Below are 12,290 nucleotides of genomic sequence, written 5' to 3' on the forward strand. Positions count from 1 at the left end.
CCTGCTGCTGAGCCATACCTATCATGGTCCTAGAATAAGCAGCCAGATTGGAGGTTGTACGAACATAAGTGACCTACGGCGGCCAAAATTGTCTGTGGCAGCCACTGGCAACCAGCCTAAAATACAACCAGTGTACTTCATGACCTGAAGCAGACCATGGCTAGAGAGTCCCACAAAGCGAAGACAGAAGCATGACTTAGTCATTAGTCCACCGTTTATTGGTCCATCTTTGAACTGCAACCGCTACTGTTTAGAAATAGCCCAGAAACAGAACTAACACTTAAATTTTGAGAATCAGTTGTCGAAACTTCTTTTGCCTCTCAAGGTACTTGTGATTATGGTGGAAAGTACTTGTTTTAGTTCACAATTTAACAGCTGGCTGGCTAACATGATGGACTGCAACGTTTAGTACTTACAAACTTTAAGCGTGCAAAATACACATCTTTTTTCTGTGAAATAAATCGCTGATAAATTCTTTAACTCCACCAAACAAAATAATATACCTGTGTTTAAAATATGGTGACTAAACCATAATAGTTCCAGTATGACATATACACATTCTCTAGTCCTTAATGTTGCATGGGTAGTAAAAAGGACAAACAAAAAAAAAAACCTTGCAAGGAAATACCACAAATGTGGGGGAAGTAATTTAAACCTTAACATGTCCTATACATAGAAAGGCTTGTGTAATTTACCTAATACTACTTCTAAATTATTAAAAAGTACAATAACAGCAAAGGCAGTAACTTCTATTTTAAAACAATTTCAAGCATATTTTGTTCTAGGCTAAGATTTACAGCCCAATCTAAATCAAGGCACCTATTGATATGAAGATTACATGTTTAGTGCAACACTAATGGGTGTTCTTTCCACTCAAATTCCTATGAGTTCAGTTTGCATTACAGATATTCTGAAGATTTCCAGTGTCTAACAAATCTAAAAAAAAACCCCAAACCAAACAAAACCAAACCAAAACAAGAGACTGGAACTCTTTTTTTTTTTTTTTTATATTAGTACTTTTTTGCCTACTTCAGAGTTAGTAGTTTTGTCTCATGTACAGTTTGCTTAAACATATATTTTCAAACAGCTCTGCAGTAATAGCAGCATATTTTCTTCTGCTTATACTTCACAACTTCACTTCTCTCGAAAATTTGCCCCACAAAGGGCAAATGACCTTGACTGGGCATGACTCATTCTGTCCCTTATTTAACCCCTAAACTAGCACGCAAACAGACTTGAGGTTGCATATTTTACACATCTATACTGCTACCAAGATAAAAAGGGTGATGAACCTCAAATGTGTTGTGTGACTCAGTTGCAACTATCAAGTTCTAAATTTTTTTTTTTTTCCTTGTTCTTCTAAGTTAGGACAACAACACTGCCTACAAAACCTGGAAGGCATCCAGTTTACTTTGGTCTTTGTGACAACCTCACTCCTGAGACAGCAACTTTCAGAGGCTGTTACTCTTTATCCCTCCACATAAACATGCCACAGTTGCAATTTGCCAGATAATAAAGTCTAGATATTACCCATGGATTCTGCAAGTCCTTTAAATGCTTTAATTCACATAGTAGCAAGTGCAGATTAATGCTTTATAAGAGAGATACATCTGCTGCTGCATTATATAATCTCCAGCCATGCGGAAGCAAGTAGCAGGGCTCAGCCTCTCACTGAACACGCTACTGCTGCTTGAGGCAATGCCCCGTCACACTTTAAAATTAAAATGGCGATTTGGCGACCAGACCATTAAAACAGAGATGCCTTGATTCACAGTCCCTCCTAGAATCATTTGGCAGTGGAATTGATGACACAGAGCAAACTGTGGATAAAACTTGAACAAGTGTAACCCCACGAGGGGCAAAAGATAAACCATCTAAGGGCGTCAATTTGCTTTTTCTCCGGAAACTCCAACATTTTCCTCTCCTTTTGGTATCAAATCCCTTCCAGCCCTGATTAGTTTCAGGTAAACCCGGGGGCTCCCCGTTATTCCGGCGGGCAGAGGGAGGGAGGATGCTTCTCCCAGCCCAGATGACGCAAAGAGGCGGAATCTGCAGCGACTCGCAGCGGATCACGTACACACCGGCGGCGGGGAGGGAGCGCAGAGACACTGGTCCATGCAAGCTACCACCACCTCATGGACGCGCTGGGAGGGAGGGGAAGGGAGTGGGCTGCTGCCTGCAGCCGCTCGCCTCTTGGGAAATGGGACCGAAGGCTCCAGCCGCGGGGGCGGGCGGGTCCCTGCACGTCCCCCTGTAAAAAGCTGGGGAAACTGGTCATTAAAGTACCGAGCCCACGCAAAAAAAGAAAGAGAGGCTTTCCCCCCCAGTCTCTTCGCAAACGAACGCAAAGTACGTTCGAGACACTCCCGGCAAAAAAAAAAAAAAAAACAAAAAAACCAAACAAAACAAAAAAAAAACAACCTCGTAATTTAAGGGAAGGAGCTAAAAGCAATCATCACTAAACAACTCCCCCGGCAGAAGCAGACCAAGAGTCCTCTCAAATAGCACGGAGCATTGCACATTTGAAATCTTTATTAACGGAAACTTCAAACTATTAATATAGATTAGATTATCTGCTAGAAAAGGGGAAACGAAACTGTAGGAAAACATGACTTCATGGCTAAGTATATTGCGATCAAGCCTCTTTTCTTTCCCTTCCCTTTTAATGTCTATAGGTCTTTTGTTCGCCCTGTCCTGTAGCGAGGACTCGCTCCACACTTGCGAGATTCAGGAGGTGAAACACGTTTCCAACGTGCTCCTACGGGGCTAGAGAGTAAACTACGATCTGAGCGTTCTAAACCGTGGGTAGGAACGTAAAATTGTTCCTGGTGCCGAAACGAAGTGAAAACCAGATGAGGCGAGGGCTGGCAGAGCCCCAGCAGCGCAGACAGCCTCCCACCCGCCGTGCAAGGCGGCACGACCTCCTCCCCCGCTCACATCAGCCATCCGCTCTCCCTCCTCGCTCTCCTCTCCCCACCACCTCCCGAGGGGTGAAGACATTTTGCTGGTAAAAGTTATTGGCGCGTTTCTACCCTCTTCCCTGCCAAGGCAGGCTCAGAGGAAATGTGATGGGAAAGGGAGGGAGGAGGCAGGATGAGGGTATGTTTGCGAGCTCAGGCGCCCGGGCCGCGCAGAAGTGATTTCTCTTTTAAATGATCTTAGCAAGAGGGACAGCTCGAAGGCCAGGACGGAGAGAGGAACCCGAGAACCACGGCAATCTCGTGTGCCCCGCTCCCAGACCCCCACCTCTCTCTCCACTACCTCCACGTGCCCCTGCCGCCGCGGCCGCCCGCAGCCGCCCCCGAGGCAGCCCGTGCTTCCTGCTCCCTCCTTGTAGGCGCTGTTACACCCACCGGCTCCTTCCCCGGCCTCCCGCATGGGCGCCCTGCCTGCCCGGGAGGCCCTTCGCGCTCCTGCCTGCCTCCCTCCCTCATACCGTCCCCCAAGGGGCTCCCCACCGGTGCCCCAGGCCCCACCGTCTCCGCAGGCCCCACCGTCTCCGCAGGCCCCACCGTCTCCGCAGGCCCCACCGTCTCCGCAGGCCCCACCGTCTCCGCAGGCCCCACCGTCTCCGCAGGCCCCCTCCCGCCCATCCTCTGCCTCTCCTTTCCTTCGCTCCCGGCGTGAACAGCTACCTTGGGCATCGCCGCCGCTGGTCAGCACCCCGATGGCCTTCCCGGTGCCCGACAGGTTCTCGAAGAACTTCGGCTGGTGATCCATGGCGCTGCGGGGGCGGCACCGGCGGGCGAGACGGAGCGAGGTCGCTGAGGGAGCCCCTGGCCGCGGGGCTCTGCCCTGCTACCCGGGGTGCACGCTCCGCTGGATCAAATATTTGGCCTCTGCGGAAAAAGAACCCGAAAAAACCCGGTGTAGGCGTGTACTCGCAGACAGGTGTATTTCTATAGAAAAAACGAGGGGAGGGGGCGGCTGTGTGAGAAAGCCTGGGGGGGAAGAGAGAAAAAGAAAAAAAAAAAAAAAAAGGTGAGGAGAGAGCGGAGGAGAGAGGCAGTTCTCACATCGCAGCCAGCCAGCCGCCCGCCTCTTCCCCGACCGCGCCCGCCACCGCCGCTTCCTCTCCCCGCTCCCGCTGACAGCCCTACGCGGCGCGGCCCGGCACCGCCCTCCAACGGCTCTTCAGGAGCGGCGGCTGACGGGCGGGCCAGGGAGCCAATGAGAAGGCGAGCTGCCGCCTCGAGCGGCGGCCGTTTGCGGCGGGCGGGGCGGGGCGGTTACGTTCCAAGGGAGCTGGCAGGTGGGGGCGGGGGTGGCGCGAGGCTGAGGGAGCGGTCGGCGGCGGGGGAGGGGCTGCAGGTGGGGGCGGGAGTCCCCGCGGCGCCATTCCCTTCCCTTCCCCACCCCCCCCGGCGCCTGAGGTGGGGGCGATGCGGGGAACATGGCTGGCGTCTTGGGAGGGCGGCAGCTGAGTGGGAGGGAGTTGTGTCGACCGGAGTTAACACATCCTCTCCGCGGTAGCGACTGAGCCCCCGTCGCGCGTGTGGAGCCGCGGGAGCGGGCTGCCCGGGCAGCCCCTTCCACGGGAGCTCTCCGCCGGCCAGAGCCTTGCTGGGGCGGCCGTCGGGGTCCCGCGTTGCGGGGCTCGGCTCTCCGGGGTGAGCCTAGGTGTGCCTTGCGCCGGTCGGGAGCGTCCGGCCTGGCCGTCCCGTGTGAGCGGTGCTGCAGGCCCGGCGGGCGGCTGGGGCTGCTGGAGTGGGAGCGCCCACGCGCCTCTGCCAGAGGCTCGAGTGGGAAATCTGCCTCCAGCGTGTCGGGTGCTCGCTGCCCGCTCCTTGTAAGGCGGCTTGGCCTGCCCTCTCACGCTCAGCTGTTGCTCAGAAGACTCGCATCAGTGAGCGAAGAACGCGGCGCCTGCTGTGAATGCAGCGTAAGCAAAGGGAGTTTCTCGTCCGGCAGGGTTTGTGTCACAGGGTCTGGTCCAGGTCTGCCTTGCCAGGCAGGGAAGCCCAAAGGCCTAGAGCTCCGTTCATTCTCTTTTTGCCTCTTTCATCCCTTCTCAGGTATGTCTTGCTGCTCTGGCATCCTGAAACCGCAGCTGATGTTCAGGTGCATGTAGGAAAAGGAAGTTACTTCCCGTAAGTATTTACAGCTTAGAGACAAAGGTTGAGTCTAAGGGACCAACAGAGGCCAAGCAGGTGAGAGAAATTACTCTAGGTAGGAATCCCAGTCTTTCTGCCTTCCCTTTTGTTCTGTTGTGCACTGATGCATTTTCTTGGGGAGTGCTTAGTACTGGTAGAGAAGCACCCTCTTAAACTTGCTGTATTGTAACACCGCACTGGAGTACAACAGAATAATTCTGTTGATCGTAACAGTGTGCATAGTCACAGAAACAGCTTAAGACCCCAGTTTTTAAGTAAATAAAGCTGAATTATCCCCCATACAGTTCTTTGCGGTACTTGGCACAAGTAAAAGCATTTGTAGAAACAGGGGCTAAGTTACTTGTGCAAAATCATAAAGCAAGTGAGGGAGAGTCAGGAACAGCAGCAAAATGCTGACTCAAGTTTTATATTTTAATTGCTCTAATAATTATTGTTTTATTCAACGTCTTCATCACATCTTAGACTTAACTCACTTTGTAAAAATACACGTGGTCATCTTGTCAACTTTCACACAGACACACGCAGAAGTACAGTCATTTGAGTAGTTCAGTCAAAATTACTCATAGATAAACGTTCAAAGAAACCATACCTGCAAATATATATCTATACCTAGTATGTGGGCAGCTCGCGTTTGCAAATCTACTGAGAGACTAGAATGAGTGTGTGATTTGACAATGGAAAAGACACATTGCCGAATTGTTTGCATACCATGAGCAACAGTGGTTCTACAGGGAATTTACTGTATTCTTTCCTGAATCTCAAGAGAGCTCTGAGTCATAGATTATAATAAAGGTGAACTTTTGTTACAGAAATGTATAAATTGCCATAAAGTCCCACTCTGTTCAAAGGGTTCTGGTTTGAATTGGAATCACAGTAGTTTCTTGGAGAGTAGCTCTGCAAACGCTAAATTAAGGTCTTTGAGTGATGTGGGGCTTGATCCAAAGTCTGTAAAATCAGTAGGAAGGCCTTTGGCTAATATGAACTATTAGGACTACTTTAAGATAGTGGACCAATGATAGTTTGTCCTCTGAGTAACACTTCTGAGGAAGCTTTGCATTGGTTGTTTGCTTTGGTGCAGGTACTTAGCCATTCTTTGGAATTGGTTTACTTTGTTTTATTCAGTGTAGCTAAAGCATTCACACTTTGTCTGGAAGTAGACTTCTCCCTCTTGCTTCCAAATACAGCCTTGAATGCTAAGGAGCTATTATTTTCTGAAGCTATTTTTTCTCCAATTGCCTTACGGTACATAATGAACTTAGAAGTGATGTTTTTTTTTTTCACCCTTGTCTGAAAGTATTTTTTTCTCCAATTGCCTTATGGTACATAGTGAATTTAGAAGTGATGTCTTTCTTTTTCACCCTTGTCTAACTAGGAAGCTGCCTATAATTTCACTGTTTTCATCATTTATTATAGCTACTCATTGTTCTTCAGCAGAGCTCTTGGGGAAGAATTGTATTTTGTCTGTGTCAAGTCATTAAAGTAGAGGTGGGAGGAGAGGAAAGAATGTGGAACTGTTTGTTCCTGAGGCTGTCTTGATATACTTGTATATCTTCCAGCAATACAATTGCATATAATCCTAAAAGGAGTGAATTCTTGGCTTAAGTATTGAAGGTTGTTGGGGGAAACAGTCTTATTTAACCTTGTGGGATTTAGTTGCAATGCAGCTAGGTACATGTATATAAATCATACTGACACTAAGAGAACAGGCTTTTTTGAGATATGCAAACTGATAATAAAGAAACTGCATATTTGAATAAACCCTCAGCAGGTAATTTGCACACTACATTAGGTGCTCTAATTGTCCTCTTACTGTAATACTAAATAGAATCAGTTTACATGGGATAGGGAGAGAACAGGTGGGTTTTGACTCTTTCCTGATACTGACCATTGCAGATGCTCTGCTGCATCCTTTTCCCATTGCCTGTTTGTTCCCTGTGCCATCTAGATCAAGCCTATCTGTCCATCTTTAAATCTTATCACTACCTAAGAAATCCTGATTGACCCTTTAAAAATACTTTGGATTGCTACCCACCTCAACTTACTGTGCCAGTATCGTTACGCATGCTGCCTTTAAACTGTAAAACAATTCATATCATGGTTGTAATGTCGCCAATGAATCCAGTATTTCATTTGGCACACCTTCCATTGAAATTAAGTTAAACTATGAAGAACAAGTCATGTCCAAAAAGAACAAGATTATTGGATAAGTTACAGAGCTGAATGAATGATTTCCAGCCAACTGAAACTGCAGCTAGACCTTCTTTCATATGTGGATTCTCTGGCATCTAGTGGTACCTGAGCCTATGCTTCAAGTTTGTGAGAGGCGCTTATAGGAGGCATTTCTTCTGTCCAGCTGTCGTTTTTTCATAAGACTCGTGAATCATGAAGACAATTAATTTTTGCATATTCAACTTTTTAATATTATTAAAAAACAGGCAGAGAACAGAGAATGAGATGGAAGGATTTGCAGAAATTCCATCACTTTGAAAGGAAACAGGCTTAGTCATGGAATGCACAGATTAGCATGAAAAGAAGGAAAGAATAAGTCATCGAGATATCATTTCTGGGCAGATGGTGACAGTGGTTTCTTTAAGAGAACTGACTGCTTTCTTCTGTTAATACTACAACATTCCCTGGCCCTATGTGGTGCATATAAACTCTTGTACTACTTGGTCTCTCTCCTATTTGTTTTCACCCTTCAATTGTGTCATTCTAACAGTAAAAATTTTGTAGTACAGGGGCTGGATTCTATGGGTTTGGGGTTTTTTTTCATTTCTTTCTTGCATAATGACAGTCCTAGTGACACTAACATACACAAGGTTTTCTTTATGCTAGAAATATAGGGTGTAAATGAGAGGAAATCTAGAACTAGTATGAGACGAGATACAGGAAAATCTCCAGGAGATTTTAATAAGGGACTTGCTATTACGGTAGGATGAGGAAGGAAGGGAGATGAGAGCAATGGAAAGCTCACGCAGATTTGAGAAGGGGACATGACTGTATCCAGAATAGGTTAAGTCTTTTAATAAATATTCAAACAAGATTTTCTAATGTATTTTTCTTGTTTTCATCTCCAGTTGGTATTGATTTTGTTAGGGAGAGAGCAGCAATTAACATAGCTTTGGAGAGGAATTTACTTAAAACTCTGGCCAATGCAGACATTATGGAAAAGGTGATCAAAATATTAATCTGTTACTCCCCAGTAGTCATATAAAATGCATCAAAATCATTTTCACTGTAAAGATACATAATATCCTGAGTCATTGTAATATCAGCTTTTAAAAGAGAGGGAGTTGTATCACTGGTCTGTGAATATGCCCATCTTACACAGGGACAAAAATACTTAGTAACATACTGTAGCAAGCGTAAGCTGTTGAAACTGCCCAAGTCAGCACAAGAAGTGGGAAAGTATGTCAGCTATAAAGGATGTTTATTATTTTCAGTGAGGGATGATAGGGTAAATTGTCACCATTTTCATTGTGAAAGAAAATCACTTACTGAACATCAGCTACAACTTTAATGTTAAATGGCTGTTGCTTTGAATTTGCTGTACCTGACTTATCAATTGAGAGTTTAGGTACTAATCTAAGGCTTTAATGAAATTCCCACTAAAATCAAATGGCAGGACTTTTTGATTGTACTTGAATCAGGCCATGTATAAAAGAAAAGCACAAATCTAATCCCTGAGTTTACTTAACTATAAATGTTCTATATTAAAAAAAGAAAAGAAAAAGACAATGATTGAGCAGTATTTTTCTAGATGTTATTTCCTCCACAATGTTTTTGTTTAACTCAGAATCTAAATGTAAATAATGATTAAGCAACAGCACATTAATTCCTAGCAAAAATATTTTGACTGGGAATGTTGTTCTATAACTTCAAAACCAAGAAGTATTGTTCAGCTCTTAGTACCTTTGAAGCCTCCACATTTTTATGGAGAATGTTCTATAAATAGTTATGTGAAAGATGTGTCAATGTGGTTTTTAGGCTTGATAGTTATTTCTTCCATGGTAAATTCATGTATCTTTTCTTAAGTGACATGTACAAAAATTTCTAATTTGTGCTCAGCAGGTTCATTATGTGGCATTGTTTTTTCTTCCTCCTGCTGCTAGCTGCTAATTTCAGTGTTCAGTGCCACCATTGAACAAATATTATTAACATGCTATGTATTGCTAGGTTATCTAACTTTCAAACTTTGATTCTTGGGGAAAAAAAAAAAAGTTCTAAGCCCCTAAAAATCCATATTTCTGTAGTTTGACATGACCTGGAGTCCACTTCTTAATTTCAAAGTATGTTTTTCTTGTTTTATTGGGTAGGAAAATTCATGACTGAGCTAAGCACCACCCAAAAATATTGCAGATCAAAGAGGATTTGTGTTATTGTGAAAGATATGTTATGTCAGATATACTAGGTCTGGAATAATTGAGCCATGCTAGTCATACATGTATCATAATTGCTCAGAGGTTTAAAAAACTCAGAAACAGAAAAAACTGCCTAAGACACTTCATTAAAAGGAAACTTTGTGCTAATTAAATGGTTAATGAATCATACAATTGACTAAGTTATTTCTCCTGGTTTGGGGGAGAATACTTAAGCCTTTCTTTCTCACCTAGAAAACTTCCCCAGTGAGCCGTCATTTGGCGCCACAGGATAATTTGTAAGCTTGCTGTACTGTGAGCCACAAAAGGTATATGTCTCGTTGGGAAATGGGTAGGGCCATGTACACATGTTCATAGTCCGCATTAAAAGGATATAGACTAATCATGGTATTCTCAGAATGTAATACTTCTGCAGCTTTCTCTTAAGCAGTGCAAATAATCTTAAGATATCGAGAATTCTTACTATTTATGTGATGTGAAATATGTTTGTTTAATGCTCAGTATAAAAATATGATCAATAACCTTAGAACATTGTCTAGAACACAGAACTTTCTTGTAGATGAGTGCCCTAACTACTTGATTATTAGATGGTATTATCCTTTGTACAGTACTTCTGAATTAGTGAATCCTTGTAACAACTTCAGCAGGAGTGTCCTCATCCAGAAAAATACCCTCCTGACTGATAGGGTAGATTGTGGAGGAAGGCTTCAACGTACCTGGGCAAAATTGATCTCAGGAGTGTCACTTTCTGGTCATATGCTGTAATTGTTAGGCTATATTGTATAAAAGGTGAGCACTGTGGAATTTTACATGGAGGACACTTCTGTTGAAGAGTGGATGATACTAAGGAGTTCTCTGAAGATTCGTTGTATCATATTCCTCATCAGAGTTTGATTGGAATAATGCTTAGTCTTTTGTTTCCGAAAAGGCATGAATGCAGGACACATCAAACTAAGTGCTTATGTGGATTGGGGCCAAATGGACAACTTGGCCTGAAGCCGTCTCTGATTTCTTCCCTCAGCAGAATTGATGGAAATAACAGCAAGGGAAAAAATTCTGAAAGAACTAGGAGAGATAAAGAAGAATTTACATGATTTGTGTAACTTACTGTTGCTTAAGAAAAAAGTAACCCCTTCCCCTATTTTATGACCTTGGGGATCATTTTATGTGGAAAAGAAAAACAACAAAAAACCCACAGAAATGTTTTTCTCCTTAAAATTATATATCCTTAATTATACTTCAAGAAATGGTACCACTACTAATGGTCTAATCTAATATAATTCAATTGGTTTGGTAAGTGTAACTTTATTTCTAAATGTAAGCTCTGATGTTCTACAAATATCACAATGGTGTTCCCTTCCACAAAGTCTTGAATTTTATAATCCAGAATTAACATGACCGTATAATTAAGGTGATATAAATGTAGTTACACAGTTACTGATATGATGAATTAAAAATGCAGTGCCCCCAAATATTTGTATATGCAGCAGTTCTCCCAAATATGCAGCAGTTCCCATGAAACTGGAGAATTTTAGTTTATGTAAAATTAAACTAATTGAAACTGTGGTTTATGTTTTGCAATCTTTACATGTTTTATAATACATGAGAGAAACAAGTGAACTTGTTCTCCATTACATTGTAAATACTCAACTTCCCACTTACTGTATGTTTCTGCATAAGTTATAGTATTTATATTATTAATACTGATAAACAATGGATTTGATACATATTTCTCATGGGATCCTTTTCCCTTTGAGGATAAATTTCACTCTTTACAATAGAGGTTATGCATATTTTCTTTGCAGTTTTGTGGCTTACCTGAAAATGGAAGCTCCAGCAGTGCTTAAATAATCTAGGTGGTTGTGGAGACTTCAGGCAGCTGTTAGTGATGGGTTGCTCAGACATATAAAATGATACATGACTGGACTTTTTATTGTAGCTGCTATGACCCTAGTCCTTCAAAGACTCTTGTTATTCAGTGTGGTGTCTTACTACTGGATGGAAAGAGGATTCAGTATTCAAAAGGCCTGAATCTAATAGAAACATTAATTTTGGGGGGATGTGAGATGGGGGGGAGAGCATAAATGGTCAAAATGGAATGTATTGCAGAGTGTACAAGCCGTCTTTGTCTCCTCCACAAACTATCTAGGGAGTACAGTGCCACAAAGTTGTCTTTCTGCAGGACTGAGGAGAATAGAAAAACAATTTTGGTAGTAAAGCAGATAGTGGGGCCATCACTAGAGCTTGTGTATTAGCAGCCAGCAGTTTCTGAGAGAGATTACAAGTACTTAGAGAAAGCAATAAAGTTAAGTATTTGGTCTGAAGAATTTGCACTTCAAGAAGCAGTCTTTACCTTTGATTTTTTTGTTATTGTATTCTGTTATGGTGTCATGAATAATATATAACAGCAAAGATTGTTTCTTCAAGAGGACATATTTATTTTTACTTATACTCTTTGCTGGTCAGTCAATACCTCTTATTTCCTGGCATGCGCTTGCTCTCTCACTCTTTCTTCTCCCCACTCCAGCCTTCCTTTTCATCTTTTCAGTTATTTTTCTACTGTCTATTTTCCCTTGCTCCTCCTTGCTTTCACTACTTGCAGCTTCCTTCCCATCTCTTTCTTCCTTTCTTCTTAACGCTGGAGATAAGAAGAACGTCAGGAGTTTTCTCACTCCCGTTGATAGTTTTAGTATGGTAGTTAACTGGTACAAATTTCATATTCTTGCTTCTAAATATTTTTTATGACATTGATTTGAGATCATTACTAATGATGAAAAATATGGAATGTTTCCATTTG

General features: G+C 43.2%; 1 protein-coding gene and 1 long non-coding RNA gene across 4 annotated transcripts in view; one reads left to right on the forward strand and one right to left on the reverse strand.

The window, feature by feature from the left end:
• PFKP (phosphofructokinase, platelet) overlaps positions 1 to 3,947 on the reverse strand; it is a 47,151-nt gene extending 43,204 nt beyond the window's left edge. For 2 of the 3 annotated variants that reach the window (XM_052806299.1, XM_052806306.1), the window contains exon 1: positions 3,636 to 3,947. In XM_052806299.1, coding sequence (XP_052662259.1) covers positions 3,636 to 3,720 — 85 coding nt within the window. In that variant the 5' untranslated portion in view covers positions 3,721 to 3,947. The remainder of the gene's footprint in view (positions 1 to 3,635) is intronic. The other variant, XM_052806292.1, reaches the window with a different exon arrangement.
• Positions 3,948 to 4,341: 394 nt separating this feature from the next.
• Positions 4,342 to 12,290, forward strand: part of LOC128150261 (uncharacterized) — an 80,099-nt gene continuing 72,150 nt past the window's right edge. Inside the window, exon 1 of the long non-coding RNA XR_008238003.1 lies at positions 4,342 to 5,090. This is a non-coding gene — a long non-coding RNA (uncharacterized LOC128150261). The remainder of the gene's footprint in view (positions 5,091 to 12,290) is intronic.

Source organism: Harpia harpyja, chromosome 1 (genome assembly GCF_026419915.1).
Source record: "Harpia harpyja isolate bHarHar1 chromosome 1, bHarHar1 primary haplotype, whole genome shotgun sequence".
NCBI classification, from domain to species: domain Eukaryota; kingdom Metazoa; phylum Chordata; class Aves; order Accipitriformes; family Accipitridae; genus Harpia; species Harpia harpyja.